This window comes from Cervus elaphus, chromosome X (assembly GCF_910594005.1).
Source record: "Cervus elaphus chromosome X, mCerEla1.1, whole genome shotgun sequence".
Lineage (NCBI taxonomy): Eukaryota > Metazoa > Chordata > Mammalia > Artiodactyla > Cervidae > Cervus > Cervus elaphus.
The window spans coordinates 31,588,925-31,611,708 of record NC_057848.1 but is presented as its reverse complement, the minus strand read 5'-3'; the positions used below and the strand labels follow the sequence as shown (position 1 = coordinate 31,611,708).

The following is a 22,784-nucleotide window of genomic DNA, read 5'->3' as shown; positions in this document are numbered from 1 at the left end:
TGGATATTGGTGTCATCACTTTTGCTTCATTCCATTCGTCCAGATAGAGCTCAAATATTTGGATCTAAAAGATCTCTAATAGATGCCATGCCCTTACAAGGCTGCTTTTGTGAGTGGCTGGAAAGAGAAAAATAATATATTTCAAACCCATTCTCAACCTCATTTGAAATAATCTAAGCGAATAAGAGTACTGATGTGATATGTTTAAATAGAAATTACACTATCTATTAGACAGTTGCATAGCTACTTGAATGACTTGGCATTTTACTGGAAGAGCATTGCTTTCAGTGACCAAGTTGTGGATGTGAATGTACATGTAAGAAGGTGGAACAGACAAAGCACAAGCCCCAAATTGGCATAAGGGACTTTCACAACTAAGGACCAAACCAATATATAGCAGACAGTTGGGGAGAGAGATGTATTACCAACATAGTATGAGCTATTTGAGTCTCAAAGGCCTCCAAACACTGCCATGGTAACAGGGCAAGAGAACAAATCACATCTGTGTTAAAAACAATGGAAATCTGGAAAAGTAAGGAATCCCAGCCCCCAAGAGGGAGAAAAGAAATCTTGAAGTAATAAACAGCCCCTGACAGCCAAAGGACCAGGGTAAAACCCAATCCTGTCCCTACACCTTCCTTTAAGCCTAAATAGGAACTTGGTTGTGGATTTTTACTAAGCTGAACCTTACTAACCCTACTGAACACTGAATAGATGGCCTTTGAAGTTTCTTTGATGAAAGCAAAAGGGGAAATAGGAAGTGTTAGGAAAGAAACTGGTTTGTGCTTTTGGAACTACATGGTACTTTTATTATACCTATGGACCTTGAACTCAGGAATCCATCATTCAATCAATGCTTCTGTCCCCAAAGCTTAGGCCTACCCCAACACTAATTCCAACTTCCATTTAGGTATTGGGACATTGATTTTCCCCAGGAGGTCAACATCTAGCAGATATTAGCTGGTGTCTGCCACTGAGACATTAAAAACTCTGGCTGATTAGACAGGTTGGACATACTTTGAACAGTTTTCCATGTTGACAGTGAGACCCACCTGCCACTTAGATGTCAAAGCTGAAGTTGTATGGTAAAAGCAGAAGATGTAGATGGTTATGTAATTATCTCTTAGACCAGGGGTCTGTAAACTGGCCCACATAACCTTTGTCCTGTGGCTTGTTTTTCCATTTTTTTAAAAGATTGTGAAGAAAAACAGAATACAGGACAGAGCTCAGATATGACCCCCAAAGCATATATTATTTACTCACTGGCTCTCTACAGAAAAAGTCCACTAACCTCTGTCCTAGACAAAGTTCCCATCAGTGATTTATACCTGTGACATATGGAGCAGGTTAGCTATAGCCTTATAAGAGACATATGTATTTTATGTAGATGTTCAGATTGGTTCTCTGAATAGATTCAAAATCTATGTTCTAATTTCTTAACAAACTTCTGACTTGTAGGCTGGGGAACAGGCATGTAGCTTTGAGACATAGCACCTGTTCAGGGGCTGTAATTTGTATGCCTATCGCTGCTGTAGAATAAGCCACATGGTTTCAGGCTTTTGCTTTTCCATCTGATCAGATCATACTATTAACAATACCGTGTGTGTCTGTGTGTGTATGTGTGTGCGTGCGTGCGTGCACACATGTGCACATTTCTTCACAAATTTTTCTTATTTTACTCAGGGGCTTCCTGGTCAGAAAGGCTCTAAAGGTGAACCTGTCCTTGTCCAAGGTAGTCTCAAAGGAATGAAGGTAAGAGCCTTTAAGGCAGACAGCTGAGTAGGCTATAAGCTGAGTTCCCCCAGGATGGAGCACCATATCCAATGAAAACATTTCTGGAACTAGCATCTGCATCTCTATTTAAGGAACAGACCAAGCTGGATTTAAAAAGGATCTGGAACTTTTTGTGGTGGAAACATTGACAGAAATGTTTGCAACCATATTGTCAAAGAGATTTGCTTTGTCAGAGCAAGACCAAAAATAGGGGACAAATCAGCAAACAAACAGTGCACATGGGTGTCATTTTCCTTGACAGGCCAAGATATTTCCTGAAGGCAGATACCTTTGGTCTACTCCAGAATCCTTGATGTCTGAATACCTCGGTTTGAAGCCACGTGTGTCTCTACCCATCTTAGCATGGCCACCAGTCCAGGATCATAGTTCCGCCCTTTTCTCTATCTGCATACCAGCCCATCACCCTTGCTGGGCCCCTGGCTGTCTGCAAAAATTGTCCATCAGCTCTGTAGCTGGATAGAAACTTTCATCTCTTCCTAGAATTGACAAGAACCTTCTGTATTCTTGTGGCTGTATTCTTGGTGTAGGCTGCCTAGTATCCTGTGGGCCTTCAGTAAATTCTGGTGCCAGAGGATCGACCCTAATCCCTTGCAGAGTGGGATAGGAGTCCATCATTTCCCTGGGAGCAGACAGGAACCTATTGTGTCCAATATGGGAGGGGAAGATGTACCCAAGCTCACTTAGCTGGAGTTGGTACCTTTCTGCCCTCTACCCATGCACAGAGCTGGAGATACTGGAAGTCTTCCAGTATCTCCAGCTCTTTAGAAGGCAGTGATGGGTGTACATAGCTGGGAAATGAAGAATGTACAGGGTTTGGGTTTTTGATGATAGTGGGAATGGCATGTTAGACTTGGAAAGGACTTTACTTTTATTTTTTATAAAGAAAAACTTTCTTTTCAGCATAAGAAGCACACAGAGCATATACAGTACACGCCAACAGAAGTTTAAAAAGTGCATTATGCATCTTTGATGGCCAAATTCACAGTACAAAAGATACTGCCTTTTAAATATATAATATTAAAAAACAAGAAGAAAAAATATAATAAAACTCATTGATTTAATAATGCAGCACCCTGGAACCTACCTGCAGCTTCTGAAAGCCAAAGGGCAGCCCATCTTGGGAAGCTCCTGATTGGGAGAGGGATGGCCTGTACCTGCATTTTGTTGCAAAGAGCTCGGGACACCAAAAGAGGAAAACAGGGTGGCCTAGGTGGTAATAAAAGCTCTACTGAAGAGGAGAACAATTGTGTGATGGGGGAATAGGAGAGCGACTGGGCTGTGGTCCAGAGAGGACCTCCTGATTCTCGAATTCATGTGGCTCATTTTACAGATAGAAAAACTGAGGTGGCCCGAGGCTCTGTGACTTGCTCACAGGCATAAGCCAGCTTCCCAAAAGAGCTAAAACCCAGGCAGTGCTCTTCCCAGGTTGCAGAGAGCTGGTTTTTTACTGTAAGCCAAGTCGGGTAAGACTAGCAGGTGTCCACATATGGCCATTGTTGTAGCAAACATTGATTAAGTGGTTTTGCAAAAAATCAAAGAGACCCTGGACCCAGTGGAACACAGTAATTTCCACAGGATGGTTATATTACAGATTCATATGGTGACTTAAGATGCTGCAAAGTAATTAAAACGTAATCAGAGACTATATGCTCTGTTGATTCTCCCTTGAAATGTCTGATTTGCATTGTATACATATGGGCACAGATTCTCTGGGGATGACGGCACACGGCAAGGTAGCTTTGCTTTCTTCCAAAAAGAGCAGGAAAATCACCAGCCCACAGAAGCAGTTTCTAATTGATAAGTTCCTAGCAAAGTTGGAAATTAATTAATTCAAGTAAAGAATGAAATCCTGTTCAATCAAGGTTATAATATTTTTCTTCTAGAGTCTAGATTTTTCTTAGAAAAAAAAAGGAAATGGTTGGATATGTCTGATGCATGCATTATTTAAAACACAAGACCTTGACAGAGGAGGCTCAAGCTTCAGCCATGCATTTTTATACCCGTGCATCTTAGGTCAGTTATGTGTAAAATACCACAAACTTAATTTATTCATCTCTTCAATGTCCTGCCTTTGTCTGTTACTCAGGGGGAGCCTGGGCTGCCTGGACTGGATGGAATCACTGTAAGTTGTTACCTACGTGTTGAGCTCTCAGTGTTTGTCTGGTTAGTAGTTACTGATAGCCCCTTTTCATTCCTCTCCATGGTGTTTGAAGGTCTTCGTAAACCTTCAAGGCAAATCCAGAGGGTTGGAGTAAAACCAATCACTCTATTGACATTTTCAAAATAAGAATGTACTGAAGGGATGGACTGTCCACCTCCAGTGACACGGCAGCAGGCTTTCAGACCTCTCGGCCAGGGACCTGCATCTCTCCCGGGGATGTATCTGGAAGAATCTTGCCTTTCACTGCGCAAGCATTTGCTAAGTTTTCTGTGTGTTCAGAGGGCTACAGGTAAAACAAAAGAAGTGAAACACTCTTCTTTTAAAAGGTATTCCATAGAGAAATTCCTTTTAGGGATTCAATAATAGTGAGTCCATGAAAGGCCATGAGTTGTAGTAATAAGAGCTTTGTTTTACCTTGACTTTCCACATTGTCACCACTTGCCTTTGAAGTAGCTTAAAAAAGGCCCCTTCTCTCTTCCTCTTTTCCTGTATCAGGCTTCCTTCTTTTCTTCTTCCATTCCAGAACAGATATTGAGCTCCTACCATCAGCAAAGGGCCATGAGTGATCTCTGAAACAATGCAGACATGGTCTCTGCACACACACGCGCACGCACACACACACACACACACACACACAGAGCCACCTCCCACCCCCAGGATGTGAAAAACTGGTAGGAGTGTGGAGTAAAAATTCCACAACAGCATCAAAGAAAGGGATGCTGTCCACCTAAGGCTGCATCACTAAGAGAAGATAGCCTCTAAGAAAGGTGAGTGATATTTAGGCTGGCTGGCAATGGGAGGAAGCTTTCTAAGCAGAGAGAGTATGTGAGAAAAGGTGGGCAATAAGCAAGATCTGTGCAGGCACACTTGTAAACACAGATGAATGAGGACCAAGAGCACAGAGGTCTCCTAAAGTGGAACGGCGTTGGCTTAGATCGTGGGTTAACCACATTTGTGGAAGAACATCCAGTGTATTTGCTCCATAACTTCTCCTGGAGATGCATATCCCTGCCCTCAAAGATACAGTTTTTGTCTGCATATCCAGACATGTTAAATAAACTGCTTAGCTTTAGGGAGGGAGGGTTCACGGCTGGATAAGAGATTCATGATCAGTAAGGAGACCACGGGTTATTAGTTATTGTCAGAGCAATGTTCTACTCTCATATATTTCTAGGGAACCTGTGAACCCCTACTCTCTCTCCCTCCTAAGTCTTGATTTCACTTAATTTCTCCATCCTTCACCTAAGCACAATCACCTTATCACTTATCATTAAACTTATAACTTATCATTAAAACTAGGGAGCATACCATCTTTCCCCATACCATCTTTCTCTTCAGATTTCATTCTCTCACTTTTAATATTGTCATCATATAGTTCAAAATATTTTCTAGTTTTCCTTCTGATTTTTTTTTGACCCATGGGGATTGATGGTGGTTAATTTCCAAATATTTGGTGACTTTCCAGATATCTTTATGTTATTGGTTTCTAGTCTGATTTTATTGCAGTTAGAGAGTACCCTCTGGATAGTTCCATGCTTTAAATTTGTTGAGGTTTATTTTATGGCCCCACTTATGGAACTATCTTGGTGAATGTACCATATGTACTTGAAAAGAGTATGTATTGAGCTGGTTGAGGGTATAGTGATCTAAAAAATATGCATTAGGTCAAAGTAGTTAATAATGTGATTTGGATCTTCTTTTTCCTCACTTTTTTGTTCAGTTGTTCTATTAATTACTGAAGGAGGGATGTTCAAATCTCCATCTAGAATCGTGAACTTATCTATTTCTCCTTACAGTTCCATCAGTCTTTGCTTTGTGTGTTTTGAAGCTCGGCTATTAAGTGTATGCACATCAAAGATTGTTACATCTTCTTGATGAATTGAACTATATTACTGTTACAAAGCACCCCCTCTTTATCCCTAGTAATATTCTTTGTCTTGAAGTCCACTTTATCTGATAGTGATATAACTGTTTTTTTTTCTTTTTTAAGTTTTTGGCTTTTTCATAACTTTAATATGAAAGTTTTCAAATAGAGAGCAAAGTTGAACCAAGTTTTCAGTGAATAGCTGTACCATTAGTACTTTACCTGCTTTATCACACTTCCATCCATCAATCCATCTTAGTTTTGCTGCATTTCAAAGTTAACTGCAGACAATAATACTCCTACCCCTAAATGCTACAGCATGGCTATCATTAGCTAGACTTCAAAATTTGTTTACAGTTTTTCCTTTCCTGTAAAATTTACATATAATGAAATACACAAATCTTAAATGTGCATTTGCTGCATTCTGACAAATAAACATTTCCGTGTAATTCAACCCCTCCTAAGGTGTAGACCATTCCCATCACCTCAGAAACTCCACCCTGCAATGCAGGGGGTGTGGGTTTAATCCCTGGTCGAGGAGCTAAGATCCCACATACCTCATGGCCAAAAAACCAAAACGTAAAACAGAAGCAATGTTGGAACAAATTCAATAAAGACTTTAAAAATGGTCCATGTCAAAAAAATCTTGAAAAAAAAGAGAAAGTTCTCTCCTGCTCCTTCCCAGTCAACCCACATCAAAGGCAATCACTGTTCTGATTTTTTTTCTATCATAGATAAGGTTTTCCTATTCTAGAACTTCATACAGAGGGAATAATATGTATGTAGCCTTTGGGGTCTGGCTTCTTTCACTTAGAACAGAACTTTTGAGATTCATTCTCTTTGTTTAATATATCAATAATTTGTTACTTTCTATTGTTGAGTACTTATTCCACTATATAGATGTATTGGGTCTTTTAAATCAGTTATTCTATCACTGGACACCTGGGACATTTCCAATTTTTAAAAAGTTTTATTGAAGTATAGTTGATTTATGATGTATTAATTTCTACTGTATAGCAAAGTGACTCAGATATATATATATATACACACACACACATACACATTCTTATTTCATATTTCTTTTCCATTATGGTTCGTCACAGGATGTTGAATATAGTTCCCAATGCTATACAGTAGGACCTGGTTGTTTATCCATCCTGTATATAACATTCTGCATCTCCTAATCCCAAACTCCCAGTCCATCCCTCCCCTACCCCCTCCTCCTTGGCAACCACAAGTTTGTTCTCTATATCTGTAAGTCTGTTTTTGTTTCATAGATGTGTTGATTTGCATTGTGTTTTAGACTCCACATATAAGTGATATCATATGGTATTTGTCTTCCTCTGTCTGATTTACTTCACTTAGTACGATAATCTCTAGGTCCATCCATGTTGCTGCAAATGGCATTATCTCATTTTTATGGCTGAGTAATATTCCATGATATTAATATGCCACAACTTCTTTATCCATTCATCTGACATTTCCACTTTTTAAGTATTCTAAATAAAGCTGCTATGAACATTCTTGTGTGATTCTTATGGGTATATTTTTCCTGAGAAACTGTCTTACTTCTTTGACTTTGGTAAAAACTTTCCTCTCTAGGGCCCACAAGGAACAGCTGGATCTCCAGGAGCTGTAGGACCCATAGGACCACCAGGATTGCAAGTAAGACTGGCCTAAATCTACCATGTGATCATAGCATTTGCATGAATGCTTTCCCCTGGATTAAAAGCCTATGTAAATGTAGGCCTTCCTAGTGGAGAAAGGCAGTTTCCATTCTTGGAGGTTTAAGTGAAGCATGTTCTTATAAGGAGCTATTTGTAACCTTTATTTATCAGAATCTCTGACCATCTACTCTGGGCCTCCAAAGCCTCCTAGTCTAGCTCAACCTAAAGTATATCCCAAGGATGGCTAATACCCAGCACATCTATTGTGACCCTCCATTCCCCTCATCCATGATAGACATTGCTAATTAATCATACCACCAGCACCATCACCCACCCTGAGCACAGAAGCAACTTCAAAATCTTTCTCAGCACTTCACCTTGGAGAGCTCTTCCCACCTACCTATTTTCCATCACTGATTCTAGGAAGAACATAGCCAGTTATCTGTGTGGTACCCAGAAAGCCTCTCTCCAGTATGTGAAAACCCACCCCTGATTAGTTTGAATTACTTCCACCAAAACTCATCATTTAAAATTGTCGGGCCTACCTAATGGGAAGAATGACACATGAAGTCTTCATTACCTTAGCATGACTGTTATCAGGTCAATTGGGGAAATTTCAAAGGAGATGTTTAAAAAAAAGGAACTCTGGGGAGAAGGAGCTAGAATCTGCTACACCAAAGCAGGGCCACACCACGCTGGTAGGGGACTTACCCTCAGTGACTCTCAACATGCCTAGGTTCTTTGGGGCTAAACTAACAAGAGCTAACTCTTTCTTTTCTCTTTTAATCCAGGGTCCTCCTGGCCCCCCTGGTTTCCCTGGTCCTGATGTAAGTATACTTTGTCTTGGGTCACTTGACCTCCTACCACTAAGTACGCTAGTTTCCCCAGAGATATTTCTTGTCTTGTTAAACATACTCTGTTTTAAAAAAAAAAAGACTGCATTCCAATTTAAATTCCTGGAGCTTATTTAGTAATTGATTTTGTTTTTCTTCCCTGCATCCCTGTGCCCCAGGGGAATATGGGGTTAGGTTTCCAAGGAGAGAAAGGAGTCAAGGTAAATAGATTTTGGAACATACACTGCTTTCCATGTGCTTCAAGAAGTGTCTCTAGTTGCACACGTGTGCCTGCTTGTGTTGGGGGCTTTGGATCTTTGCCTTGGAAAGTGAACATTTCCCATCCCTCATGAGTCCTCTGGTGGGTTTCCTTGAGGGTTGCATATGTACACATAGGCTCTTGTGGTCTTTTTCCTTCAAAATATTGTAGTCTTCCTGCTTCCTACTGTGAAGTGTACATGTCTGATGAACGTACTCTCTTGAAATATATTTTATCTTCCTTCCACCTGGGTATTTCCCTACTGATTTGTATTATATTGTGTTGTTTTCTCTTTCCTTTTGTCTGCTTCTCTTCTCTCCATCCTTCCTCCTTCTCCCCCTCCATCTCCCCCCTCTCTCCTTCTTAACCTTCGCTCATCATTCCCTTTTATTTTCCTTCCCTCATTCTCCTACTAATATTTCCCTCTATAGAAACTGTAAAGTCATTTAGGAGCCTCAAGGGAGACTGGGAGCTTGCCCTCCCCTTCCTTGGTGGCTGCCTCTTGTAGCTTGTTGGCTGCCACTGTCTTCAAGGAGCAATTCCAGTCTTCAGTGTTCCAACACAGACTTTACTGCCTCTGCTTGTGCTCTTGGCAAAGATTGGACCAATTAGAGTCTGATCACTGTTGCCAAGAGGTTGCCATTCACCTTGCTCAAACCCCTTTTTGGCTTACTTCTAAACACCCTTTCATGCATGACCATGGAAACCATGAACCTGCTGTTTCCTTTCATCCATCTCACTTCCTCCCTCTGCAGTGCTGGTACAGAATGCATTTGGTCAGGCTCATAATTCTTTTCACCTCTTGGGACTGGTAGTTTTGGTTCCTCATTGCTGCAAGGGTGAGGGTGAAGAGGCTAAAGTCATGGACAGTTTATCTGTGAAGTATATCTGGAGGACAAACCTACCCTCTGGAGAAATGGTCTGTGTGGTGTCTGCTTTGTTTAATGTTTCGTTTGATCTTACAGGGAGATGTTGGCCTGCCTGGTCCTGCAGGACCCCCACCATCTACTGGAGAACTGGAATTCATGGGATTTCCCAAAGGGAAGAAAGGATCCAAGGTAGTGAACATTTAAGAACAAGTTAATAAGCCTTTCCCTATTAATACTAGAGTTCAACTCTAATAACCAGACTATACTAAGATAGAAGGTTCTGGGTAATGGATTTTTGTTTGAAAGTGAAGATAAAACCTTCTTTGTTCTGTCCCTTGTGAAAATTTTATAGAGTCTGTTTTCTGGTATATGGTTATGAGTGTGCCTGGGTTTCTGAATAATCATTCAGGTGCTATTCTCTGTTTCAGTTTTGTAGATTCAGTTATCAAGATGCTAAATAACTTAAAACAAACATTAAATAGTTGAGTTTTTTTCCTCCTAACTACCAACTCTCTCAATACTTACGTTGTCCCCAACGTGCTATAACAGAACAATAGGGTATAATGGTTGCTCTTGAGTTATCCTCTTAAAGAAGCTATTTTCCCTCAGAACTTGACCCTGCATACAGGGTCACCCTGTCACCCTACTGTCAAGTGGCAGTAGATGCCCTACTTCACCTGATCTGAACTACCAAGGCTGAACCTGTTTAAGTGAGATATTTTATAATCTATATTTTGATATGAGTGTAGACCTGGTTGTATTTGAATGGCTGTTTCCTATTAATCTGTGCAGATATCTTTTAGTAACCTGCATTCCACTCCTTCCTGGGGATCCCTTTAGTTTTGTGATCGATCCTGTACCTGTGGTCAAGGGAAGTGTTTAGTCCCATTTCTTTGTGGAAGCAACAGCTCCAGGCATTCTCCAGGTTTACAGGAAGTAATCATTGTTTTGGGAACAGTTTGGGAGCACATGAAAAATTCCCTGCCTTCCTAACTATTCCCAAACCTTAAGGAGCCCCTTCAGGGTACTAATCGGTAAATTAGCATATTAAGGAAAGACAGATTAGAGTATTATGCAGCACTTTCCAAACTGTAATCATTACTCTTTTCCCAAAACCATTGATGTCTTTGCAGCCAGTAATTTGCTAGAGAAAATCGCACTTAACAGCTTCTTCCACTGGAAAGAAAACAGATGATCATCTTTTCTGCCTCCCAATTAACCTGGGCATTTGAGATTCTGTTTTGGATAGTTTTTTTTTCCCCTGCCATGGACTTTGGTCCTTTCCACACCACAAAAGGCTCCCTAAATTTAGACATCCTGGTGTAGTTACTAGTTGTGGAGCCTGGGCAATCTGCATCAGCATCTCGCATCCCAAACATCCCTGTGGTTCCCCACTGCCCATCCAAGTAACTCAAGGGAGCCATCTCCTTTATGTTCACTGCTGCCTGCTGCTACTCACTGAGCTTTGGTTGATTTTCCAGGGTGAACCAGGGCCTCAGGGCTTCCCAGGAATAAGTGGTCCACCTGGTCTGCCGGTAAGTCTCCCTATTTGGTCAACATGTATTTGAGGATCTGATTGGACAACAGCTATACTAATAAAAAGCAAACAGAAATACTTTCCTCCTATGGTTATTGTAGAGAATTTAACCGTCTTCATTGTTAGAAGGCATTTAAGGACATGTTCTTGTTTTTCAAATCCATGGGGACATTAGGTTCTTCATATGACTATATAGCTTAGAGGATATTATCTCAAGCCCTAGAGTTGAAACAGACCTATAGGCTTGACTTCTGATTTCACCAGTTTCTGGCTATGTGACAAGTTTCTTAACTTTTCTAAGCCTCAGTTTCCTAACCTACCAAAAAAATGGGGACAATAATGGGGTGGTTACGAGGATTAAAGGAGATAATATGCATGAAGAGGACTTAATAAATGCCTGGCACTTATCAATTGTTCAGTAAATGGTAATGTTAGTGATCCTTTTTTCACTTTCCTAAATGCCCTTGTATCTTAGATTTTTTTACCCAACAAATGCTTTTTGAGGGCCCCTATATGCCAGGCCTTCTGCTGGACTCTGAAGCTCAAACAGTAAATAACAATCAGATAGGTACGAGTCCCTGACCTTGAGGAAAGTATATTCAAAGGGCAGAGGGGTAAGGGAGGGGAGAGAATTAACAAGTAAACAAATGAATGGAGAACAAGTTCCTATCGTGGTAAGTGATACATAGATGATAAAAAGGGGTCAAAGTGATGGAGTGTGGGTGGGGAATGGAATTGGTTACTTCGGACAGAGTGGTCAAGAAGGGCCTGTCTGAGGAGATGCTTATTATAAGGGAGTAAGTCATGTGGAAGTTTTGGAAGAGTGTTTCTGGCCAAGAGAACCACAGTGCCAAGACCCTGAGGAACAGCAAGAAGTAGGTGGGTGGAGAAGAGTGAGCAAGGCCAATAACCAGAAAAAGAGGCAGGAGCCAGATCATGGAGACTTTTGTAGGTCAAATGTGGCTTTTATGTTAAATGTAATGGGAAGCCATTGGAAGGCTCTGACTTGTATTTTTAAGAAGATCTCTCTTTGTGGTAGTGGGAAGTGGAGGGGGGTAATGGAAGATGGGGGCAAGGAGCGGGGGTCAGCAAACAGAGGCTACTGTGACAGTGCAGGTGAGAAATGGTGATGTCTTGGACTAAAATGGAAAATGGAAAGAAGTACATGAATTCAAAATGTAAAAAGTTGAAATTTCTTGTTCTAGAACATTTCAAACATATACAAAGTGAAGAGAATGGCATAATGATCCCCCTGTGTCCCCATCACCTGGCTTCAATAATTAGCAACTCATGGCCAATCTGAAGCCAGTAACAGACATAGCACTTCACCGCAAACACCTCAGTATTTCTAAGAGATAAGGACTTTTTAAAGACATCATGATGATTTCATCATCACTAATTAATTGTAATGACTTAACATTCATTATCAGAATTTGTATTCATGATTGTCTCATAAATATATTTTTTAATAATTACCTTGTTCGGAATCAGAATCGAAACAAGGCCAACACACTACATTTGCTTGATATATCTATTAAACCACACGATGAGTTCTGAAGGAGCTGATGAAATTTCCATGGATTGGGTGTCGGGGTTGGGAGAGAAATGGATAAATCAAAGATGACTAGGCCTGTCCCGGCTGGCTGGAAAAGTGAGAACAGAGGACTCCAGTGCTTCCCTGCAGTTCTTTGAAACACTTTGGGTCTCTCCTGGTGGCCAGAAAACCCAGCCAGTAGAGCCAGTGGCACAGGTGGCTTTCACGATGATGGCTACTACTCCATAGAGACACAGCAGCACAGAGAGCCATCTGTTCTATGGCTTTGATTTTAATCAACTCAGAATCTAATGAATCAGAAAGGGAAAGAATCCTGATGTTGGAGACAGGATACCTAGACTTCAGCCCCAACCCCAGGTCTGGGACTTTAAGTCTCTGAACCTTTCTGTATATATGTCACATGGCAATGGTCATCTCTCCTGTTTTGAGACCAACTCATGATGTACGTCAGGTTTCTTTGCAAAGTATAAACATGTGTTGTCCAATATAATAACCACCAGCCACAAACGCCTACCAGTCCCTTGAAACGTGGCTAGTTTGAAACAAGTTGTGCTGTAAGTATAAAACACACAACAGATTTCCAAACCTAGGTGTGAAAAAAATAAGAGAGAATATCTCATTTTTTAAACAATTTTTACTTCAGTGTTGAAACAATATTTATGATGTGCTGTGCTATGCGGTGGCAAGTTGCTTTAGTCATGTCCGACTCTTTAGGACCCTGTGGACCGTAGCCCACCTGGCTCCTCTGTCTGTGGGATTCTCCAGGCAAGAATACTGGAGTGGGTTGCTGTGCTCTCCTCCAGGGGATAGTCTCAACCCAGGGATGAAACCTGCATCTCTTACATCTCCTGCATCGGCAGGTAGTTTCTTTACCACTAGCGCCACCTGGGAAGCCCAATATTTATGACATATTTGATTAAATAAAACGTTGTTAAATTAATGTCACCTATTTGTTTTACTTTTTAATGAAACTTCTAAACAATTGAAAATAACATAGTAGCTCACATTATCTTTTTATTGGACCACACAGATATAGAGTACTTTGCAAGTGGGTTGGGGGACCTTTACTTTGTGAGCATTTCACATAGATTCTAGTCACACACATCATCTCTGTGATGTAAGCAAGATGGACGGAGCTTATATCCCTGTACTGATGAGGAAACCATGGCCTGAAGAGGTAAAGAGTCTTGTCCAGAGTTATACAGCAAGTTATTAGCAGAACAGAGACTGAAATTCAGTTCTCTTGAATACTAGCCAGTTCCAGGCTTTTTCCTCATACCACACTGCCCCCTACAGTTCAGTTGGTTCTTGTCATGGTGGTGGTGGATTGTGTGATCTCTGCTGCTCTGCCATTCATTCACTGGCTCGCTCCTTCCTATCCCCTTCTCTGTTCTACCTCAGAGGAATTCCCCTTCTGCAAGTTCACCCCATTCCCTTTTGCCCTGTAAAAGAAAGACAGACTGACAGCAATGAACAGTGATAAATTGCAATGCCTTTTTAAGCTCAGCATTTCCAGTGTTTCACAGTGTGATCTGACAAATAGAAACCCCAGTTGACTGTAAAGACATCCAAGCTGGAAAAATACCTTTCTTTATATGGTACAGTGTTATTTTCAGAGAGTGGGAATCAAGAAACCAGAGTTCTCAGCCCACTTTGGCATGGATTTCACGTGCAACCCTGGCCAAATCCTGTAACTCCTTTGCTCCTAATATCTCTATCTGCTTAGTAGGGACATTCATAGGTACCTTCTTGCCTTCTGTCAAAAAAGTTGTAAGAAGAAAGGTGGTAACATGTTTCAGATACTCTGAACTTTTCGAAAGGAACACACTTCTCAAAGCCAGAACCCTCACATCAGCTTTCAGTTATCCACACTCATTGAGAAACAAGACAGCACTGAGGGTAGAAATCTCTAGAGAATCCAAAATGTTCCCTTCAACCGTTTGTTTTCTTTCCATTCTAGCCCAGATCTTTGCAGGAGCAACAAGTGGCCAACCTGACTGGTGTAGGCCTCCCCTTCTTTCCCTTGCCCTTTCTGCAGTGACCCAGCATCTCTGCTTTTGTGGTTCAGCCCCAGCTTCACACACTTCACCACACTGTCCCAGCAACAAACTCACACGTAGGCCACAGGTGCTCCTGTGGAGACTCTCAGTCATTTACCTCTGTGCCCTCCAAGGTGCCAGCAAACACAGGGTAAGGCAACATGGCAGATGGGGGAGAGAGAGAAGAAAACAAAATGGTCCATCCTGAGGTGATTGTTGGGTGGAGCTGAGGCAACTACTGGGCAGGTGGGAGTTCTCCTTCAATGGAGCCCCAGGCTTTCCAGGCATTTCAGGTAGGTCTTTCAGAGGTGCAGCCCCAACTTGACAGACTTAAGCTAGGCCCCAGGCTCTGGTGCCCTGAGGGGGCAGTAGCAACAGTGTGACAGGATCAGAGCTGAGGAAGACTGACTTGTCTAACCTCTCAAGTTTCACATCTCAAGTCCTCCTGCAGTGCCAAGCTGAACAGATTCCTGTGGTTTAGCCTCCCAAAAATGACCCCTAAATATGATCACTCCCTGCCCTTCCCCTGTGGCCTTAGCCCCTTTTCAGACATCAGCCTCCCTCCTGCCTTCCTCCCTGGTTGTGCAGATGGGCCTCGCCCTTCTCCATGGCCCTTATGGGGGCTGGGAGAGGAGCCCGGGCAGAGGGTGACCACCCTGGCAGCCTGCCTCTTGGGCCAGCAGGTCTCTGAGGACCCAGAGCCAGTGTCTTTCACTCCCCAGTGGGGCCTGACACCCCCTGGTTGCAGCCTAGTGTTTGCAGCTCGCCTTTTTCTCATACTGCGCTCTTCATCCTGCCGACCCCCCTCAACTCCTGGCCATGTGATTGAAGTTGAGTTTGTACAGAGCCACTAATATCCTTGAACCAAAAATACCAGGAGACCAAGGCCCTAGAGAGCAGACCTGTAAACAGCTAAGCTAGTTGTCTAATGAGGCGTTCTTGGCCATGGCTGAGAAGAGGTATGGGAGCAGTGGGTGCAAGTCAGGTCATGACGAGCACTGGCTGGGACAGGGCCGGGGCCCAGGACATCTTGCTAGAACAGCTTGTTCAGCAGGGCCTTGTATGGGGCCTCCATGTGCTGGGAGACAAGCTGAGTCTACAACCCAATATCTTGCCAAGTCATCTATGTTTTATTGGCTTTAACCCACACACACAAATTGCTTTATGATTTTTTTTTCCTTTTTAAACATTGTGTGTATTTATTTTTGTTCACATTCTAGCTCAAGCTCTCAGACCCTCTCTCTGAGAAAGCAAGAGTCCAGAGGCTCCTTCTGCTTTCTGAAGAAGGACAAGGCCCTTTTGTCTTTACAACTATGGACAAGATAGGTGGGGGCTGTGAGATGGTTCCTGGACATTCTTCCCCTCACCCTTTTGAACACTTTTGTTCCCTGGGTCACTGTTCTATTTAATTCAACAAATATGTATCGGACCACCTTGTGTGTGTTCAGCCTACAGTAACATGCCTTGGAGGAGACAGAAGTGAATGTGATATAGACCTTTTGCTCATAGACTTTCATCTAGAACCCATTTTGGTGCTTGAAGAGTGGGGGCAGCTTGGGCTGCCATGGGCTTCCCTGGTGGTACAGAGGGTAAAGCATCTGCCTGCAATGTGGGACACCTGGGTTCTATCCCCGGGTCGGGAAGATCCCCTGGAGAAGGAAATGGCAACCCACTCCAGTACTCTTGCCTGGAAAATTCCAGGCTGCCATAGCTTCCTTCCATAGGCCAGGGAAGCCTCCATGAAGTGTTTGACTTCAGACGCCAGTAGACACATGCCACCAGGGGGCACCATGCCTTGGTGTCCAATTTGAGCTGCAGAACTAAGATTTCAAAGAAGTTTGCATTCAGTTTGACCCACAAGCCATTCAAATAGAAATTCTATTCAGCATGAGGGCTGAGCTATTTGACTCCTAACTGTAGATGTAGAAAAGAGAAAAGATAAGTAGGAACCAAAGCCTGCTTTGAATTGGATCCTTAACAGACATGCACTCCTCACCTCAACAACCACAATGACAAGAAAAACAACTCACATTAAAAAAAAAAAAAAAAAAAAAAAACTTGGGCCTAGAAAGCTAAGGGCTATCCAAGCAACTGTACCCATGGGAATGCTGTTAGTATAAAAGAAGAAGGAAAAACTATTCTACAAATGGGTTTGGAGCAGTGCTTTTTACAACCAGCTGAGCCAGATCACATCAAGAGGACAACAGGACGTGTGCCATAACATTTAGTGTCTTTCACAAGCTTCCTTGTGAGAAGATTTCACTGTCTTCTTTACTCTCTTAATAGGCCTAAATGCTATTTTACAAAATCTATGCTCCAGAAAGTCCAATTTTAAACACTGACAACAAAGTCACTCAATTACGTTTGTCGTGAAATACTTTATCCACTTTAGCAATGAATTCTTCCATATCTCAGGCATATGCTTGCCCTAGACCCAGAGGGGAGGAAGTGCTCCCATTCACTCTGCTTTTGGGATTTCTGCTTGTCCCTTGAAGATCCTCAAGTCATGTTCACGACTGCATGCCCTCATCTCCTGTGAGCAGGGCAGGAGGGGTTGGTGACCATCTTGCAGTCCCTCTGGGAGTGTTCCTAAGGCCTGCAAGGCTCTAGACCATGACTAGATAGAAATGAGCTTCCGAGGTGGCTCAGTGGTAAGGAATCCACCTGTCAATGCAGGAGACCTGGGTTCAATCCCTGGGTCGGGAAGATCCCCTGGAGGAGGAAATGGCAACCCACTCCAGTATCCTAGGCTAGGCCTGGAGAATTCCATGGACAGAGAAGCCTGGCAGGCTACAGTCCATGGGGTCACAGAGAGTCAGACATGGCTGAGTGACTAACACTTTCACTTTGGATGGAGCCAGGAGACCTATGGGGAAATCAATGTTATAACCTGTGGTTTCTTTTTTCCTTTAGGGATTTGGAATTGCTGGAGAAAAAGGAGAAAAGGGAATTCCTGGTTTGCCAGGACCTAGGGTATGAACGTGGAATATTGCTTGCCTGGATCTATGAAGTCAACTGGTCCATTTTCTTTCTTGTTTGCATCTTTCTATTATATAACCTGATGTACTCCTAAGCTTCTCTTATTTCTCTTTCTCAACCCTCAGGCAGGTCCCTAAGTCCTCTTCCTCTTCTCTGCCCCACTCCCTTGACTTAGTGGTTCCCTTGAATAAGGAATGATGTACCTTCTACACCAGGGCCTCCTCAGCCCATTTACTCTCTTTTTGTCCTCACATATAATTATCTTCTGGGCTAAAGAATGATGTGAATGATGTGAATGTTTTCCATCCTATCCTGGGAGGGGCAATTTGCAGGAATGCAAGAGAGAGGCCCAAGTGCAATTTTTATAGAACAGAAACCAGCCTGGGAAGTTCTAGAACATAGTGAATTTGAAGTCAATTATTTCCAATAATAATCTCACTTCAAGTGGAGAACTAACTGTTAGCCTGATTCCTAGCTTCAGGCACTTGGGTCTCAGCTTGTAAACAACTGGCCAACCTTCACCTTAAAGAAGCAACATTTCAGAGAATTAATTCATTGTGTTTTTAGCTTGGTCACGAAGCTTGTTAAGAGTCTTGAGTATTCAGCAATGTTCATCCATTAGGCTGCCATTTCTTTCTCCACTCTCCTCTTCTCCCTTGTCTTGAAAACATATAATCATCAACAAAGAATGCATTTGCGGTGAGAGACAAGAGGCCCTCCCACAATCTATTTAAAAATCTCATGACTTGGAACTAATGCAGACTAAGTATAATACCACCCAGCCCTTCTACCAAATTCCACCTACTACTTAAAATGTTTCCATTTATTTAGCTCTTTAAAAATTCTCTGTGCCTCTATTCAGCCTGATGGATTAGTGCATAGAAAGAAGTCATTAAGCCAAGTCTAGGAACATTCTCTTACCTGATTTTAGGGGCTGCTAAATCCTGAACTCAGTGGGAGAGCTTTGTTATGTAAGTCTAGTGGCTTTGTCTACTGTGGGCTATTAATCTTTCTAAGGTACCTCTATTCTCTTTACAGGGTCCCATGGGTTTAGAAGGAGTCCAAGGCCCTCCAGGGAGTCAGGTATTTTGGCTAATATCATTAAAGTCTCAGTGTATAACATCCTGACCAGAAGACTCTCCTACTTTATTTAACATGACCATCGATCCAAAGGGAAACACCGCTTATAATGCAAATTGTCTGCCTCTATTTGCTTGATAGAATCTCAGCCACTCACTTCTTTTGTTTTTACCCAAGAAGATGAGTGTGCAGTAAGTTCGGTGCCATAATGCAGTCATACATCTTTAACACGATATCAGGGCCAAGCCAGCTTATATTCATCTCTAGCCGTGTGGTCTTTGTACCCACTAACATGCAAGTTGGCTACCTAGCACCATAATTGCTTCCTGAAATATTTTATGGCTTCCAGAGTCAGGTACAATCCATGCATGTTCTGGAATGCCAGCCAAAATCCCTGTGCCATTTGTCCTGGACTAATCCAAAAACCAACGTCTCTTATGCTCTTAGACACTCAATTTAGTTGTAACTATGTTTCTTTCACAGGGCAGGAAGGGGTCTTCAGGTTTCCCTGGGCTTAATGGATTCCCAGGAATTAAGGTAAGGCTGGTGGGAGGTGAAAATCCAGGATTGGGAAGATGGAAGGGTAAGGAATTAGTATAAATGCTATTTTGTCCATTTGGGCTGCTATAACAAAATATCACAGACTGGGTGGCTTATAAACAAGAGAAATTTATTCCTCATAGTTCTGGAGGCTGGAAATCTGACATCAGAGTGCCAGTATGGTTGAGTTCTGGTGACAGTCCTCTTCTGGCTTGCAAACTGCCTACTTGTAACAGTGTCCTCAAGGTGGAAGGGACAAGCTAGCTCCTAATGGTGGGAGCTCTGCCCTCATGACCTAGTCACTTCCCAAAGTCCTCACCACCTAATATTTATCACCTTGGGCATTCGGTTTTCAACATGAGTTTTCAGGAGACACAAACATTTAGCTCATAGCACATGCCTACATAATGAGATGGGGTATTTTTTAGTGTTTTGCTATTTTAGATGTCACCCATTTTACCCCAAATGCATGCAAGCTACTTTGAACACACAAAGTTGATGACCATTCCTTAGACACGACTTGATCAGTGGTAGACGAAAAAGTGGCGGTCACGGTGTGGGAGCAAATCCATCCGTACAAGGAGAAATATTCTATTCTTGATATCATTTAGAATGAGCAACTTTGGGGTTTTGTTATCATTCTTAAATTCTTTCAGACAATGCACCCCCCTTACTGCCTGAACCTGGGGCAAGTGGCTCCTGCCACCCCACCCTGGATATGCCACTTTATCCAATTCTGGTACCTGAGTCCCTCTTTTGAGAAAAGTAGGACTCTTTTAATTTCTTCAGCTTGATGTCATCCAATAACAAGGGCAGTGACAGTAGCAGAGTTTCAAGCCTGCCGAACATGGGAAAGAAAGTTAAAACTCTGTTCCCTCCTCAGCACCTCTTGAATATAGCCATCTTGTCTCTTCCTGCAATATGTTTCCCAGGTTCAAAAGCAGATTGTCCTGGAGTCAGGTTGCAACATAAATCAGGACCCCTTGTCCTCGACAGATTTGCAGTTGAGTGTCAGGCCTCTGGCCTGCCTTGTGTCACCTTCCTCTTAAATTTATTGGACTTTGAAATTAACCTATGGACAAATTGGCCCTCAAAATAAGGGGTTACAGAAAGAGGAATCTTTCATTGTCTTGGGGAATGGTTTTGAGGGAACATGATCTTAGGTGATGAGGTCACAGAAATATTTGTGTTTAATGTATTTAATCTTTGCAGGGTGAAAAAGGTGGCATTGGCCTGCCAGGTCCAGATATTTTCATCGATACAGATGGTGCTGTGATCTCAGGTGCAACTTTTCATTGAGTTGAGTGAGAAAAAGCAGAAAGTTGAATTTTATATCCCCTGTAATTATTTAAAGGATACTGTGTCAGTCATTGGATTGCTGCTAAACCCAACATCCACAAGGGCCATTCATGGATCCTGAACTTGGGGAATGAATTGAATTCCAGTGTTTTAGGCAAACAAACCAATACCCATTAATCCATGTTTGTGTTAGGTCACCAGTCTGGGATTTGCATTGGCCTGGGTCTCGATTAGCTAAAAATGGTTCTCCTAGTGATGCTTAGGAAAGGATTCACATCCTCTCAGCTAGGGTAACTTCAGCCTGATGCAATGGGACACACAGAATCTCATGTATGTCATGCTTGAGCCTGACAATTTCACAGGAAGTGGGAAAGTATCTTTGGCTAGGGGAACAAGTGGTCAACAGTGCTCAGTAGTATGACACTTTGGAAGTTTTTCTTTACCTCTCATTGTTGTAGTTACTATATGTGTCCAATTCTTCCTTTTGGCTTCTCCAGAGATCCAGATGCTCAACCAAAAGCTTCTGCTATAGTACCTGTCCACTCGGATCTCCTAACTAATCCCTCTCCTCACATCCTCTCAGGCCCATGCCCTGTCTGGTAAACTCATTAAAGCTGAGGTGTTGGTGGTTGACAGTGGCTTCCTATGTTCCACAACCAAGAAACCTGTGTATACTTGAAGGGTACACCTCAACACCTTAACCCAAATGGTAGAGGTTTGAGGCATGACAGAAGATTACTAGTGAGAACCTTCCTAGTACTTGTCAGACCTTACCATGGAAGGCAAGCCCTAACCAGTCCAGTTCTGAACACTAGGAGGCCCTCAGTTCAAATAGGCCATCATCACATGAGCGCATCAGCATCTGGGAGGCCTGTAAAGGGCAAGGAAGGCGCTTCCAACCTGAGAACATCTCCTTGCGGCTCTTTTGAGGCATTTTGTGACATTTGTGGGCTTCCTTTGGTTTGCTTACTGCTTTCTTTTTCTTTGCAATGCCAGGTTATCCTGGAGACCCTGGTATGCCAGGCCTCCCAGGCCTTAAAGGAGATGAAGGCATACAGGGCCTACCTGGCCCTCCTGGCGCCCCTGGATTACCAGCTTTACCAGGTGAAACAAACCAACCCACCCCCTGCACAGATTAGTCCTCTATATCCACTCTGGCTCTCAGCATCCCCTGCTATACCTCTGGTCTGGGGACTTAGTTAACCAAAGTCAAAAGAAAGGTATAAAAAAAATAAATAAATAATTAAAAAAAAATTTTTTTTTAATTAAAAAAAAATAAAAAAAATTTTTAAAAAATTAAAAAAATAATAAAAAAAAAATAAAAATAAATAAAAAATAAATTAAAAAAAAAAAAAAGAAAGAAAGGTAGACCTAGTCAGTAAGCTCCCCACTGTGAGTGCAAGGACAAATGTACTCAAGGCCTGGGTAAGCAGCATTCCTTTGGCCTTGATAATGTACCATAGATAGACAGGCCATCAGTGAGGCCTAGACCATCAGTGAGGAAGCCTGGCTTAGACTGCGGCAGCCCTGTCACTCTTCTGTGGATGTGCCATTGCAGCTGATGCTTGCCAGAAGAAGCTAACAAAAGCCTAGAGGAAAATTTGTACCCAGACCTTCACTGTGTGCTTAACCCAGGCAGTAAATGGCCCTGGGATCCTGTGGATGACACCCTTGAAACAGTCACTGGAGGCACACACTCATAAGTCACTCTATTAGCAGTAAAAAGAGAAAGGGCATCCCAGAGTCTGGGAGGCACTGATGTCCCAAATATAAAGCCAGACATTACTTTTAAAAACAGCAGTTTCTAAATTCCTCAGAGATGGGCCTCTGTAAGGATACCTGTGCTTTTAAAACATCCCCTTGTGGGACTTCTTGGCAGTCCAGTGGTTAAGACTCCATGCTTCCAATGCAGGGGGCACGGTTCAATCCCTGGTTGGGGAACTAAGATCCCACATGCCACATGGCACAGCCAAAAAATAAAAATTAAAAAAAAAAAGCCCCTTGGAGGAGGTACAGCTGATCCCAGCACCAAGGTGGAAAAAATCTAGAAATGGGGGGCTGGAGTCCCAGTTTTCTCTCTCAGGTTTGCCACTGAGAACTTCTAGGCCCTTGACCATGTTTCTGTACATCTTTGGGCCTCTGTTTCCCAGGAGGTTAGGCTAGATGATTCCTAGGGACCCTTTTAACTTAGCTGCAGGAGAGAGGCAAATGCTTTCCCAAACTCTTCCTTGGAGTTAGTGTCTAACATATGGCACCAATTGGACTCCTTAAAGAGGAGGCTGATGTGACTAACATTTTTGTGTGGGCT

General features: G+C 42.5%; 1 protein-coding gene across 2 annotated transcripts in view; it reads left to right on the top strand.

Annotated features, from left to right (window-relative positions):
- Positions 1–22,784, top strand: part of COL4A6 (collagen type IV alpha 6 chain) — a 325,810-nt gene that overhangs the window by 267,114 nt on the left and 35,912 nt on the right. For both annotated transcript variants that reach the window (XM_043895351.1, XM_043895350.1), the window contains exons 7-18: positions 1,684–1,752; positions 3,881–3,916; positions 7,422–7,484; positions 8,278–8,313; positions 8,499–8,540; positions 9,544–9,636; positions 10,929–10,982; positions 17,492–17,551; positions 18,596–18,640; positions 19,121–19,174; positions 20,390–20,459; positions 21,473–21,580. In XM_043895351.1, the coding sequence (XP_043751286.1) occupies positions 1,684–1,752; positions 3,881–3,916; positions 7,422–7,484; positions 8,278–8,313; positions 8,499–8,540; positions 9,544–9,636; positions 10,929–10,982; positions 17,492–17,551; positions 18,596–18,640; positions 19,121–19,174; positions 20,390–20,459; positions 21,473–21,580 (730 nt within the window). The remainder of the gene's footprint in view (positions 1–1,683; positions 1,753–3,880; positions 3,917–7,421; positions 7,485–8,277; positions 8,314–8,498; positions 8,541–9,543; positions 9,637–10,928; positions 10,983–17,491; positions 17,552–18,595; positions 18,641–19,120; positions 19,175–20,389; positions 20,460–21,472; positions 21,581–22,784) is intronic.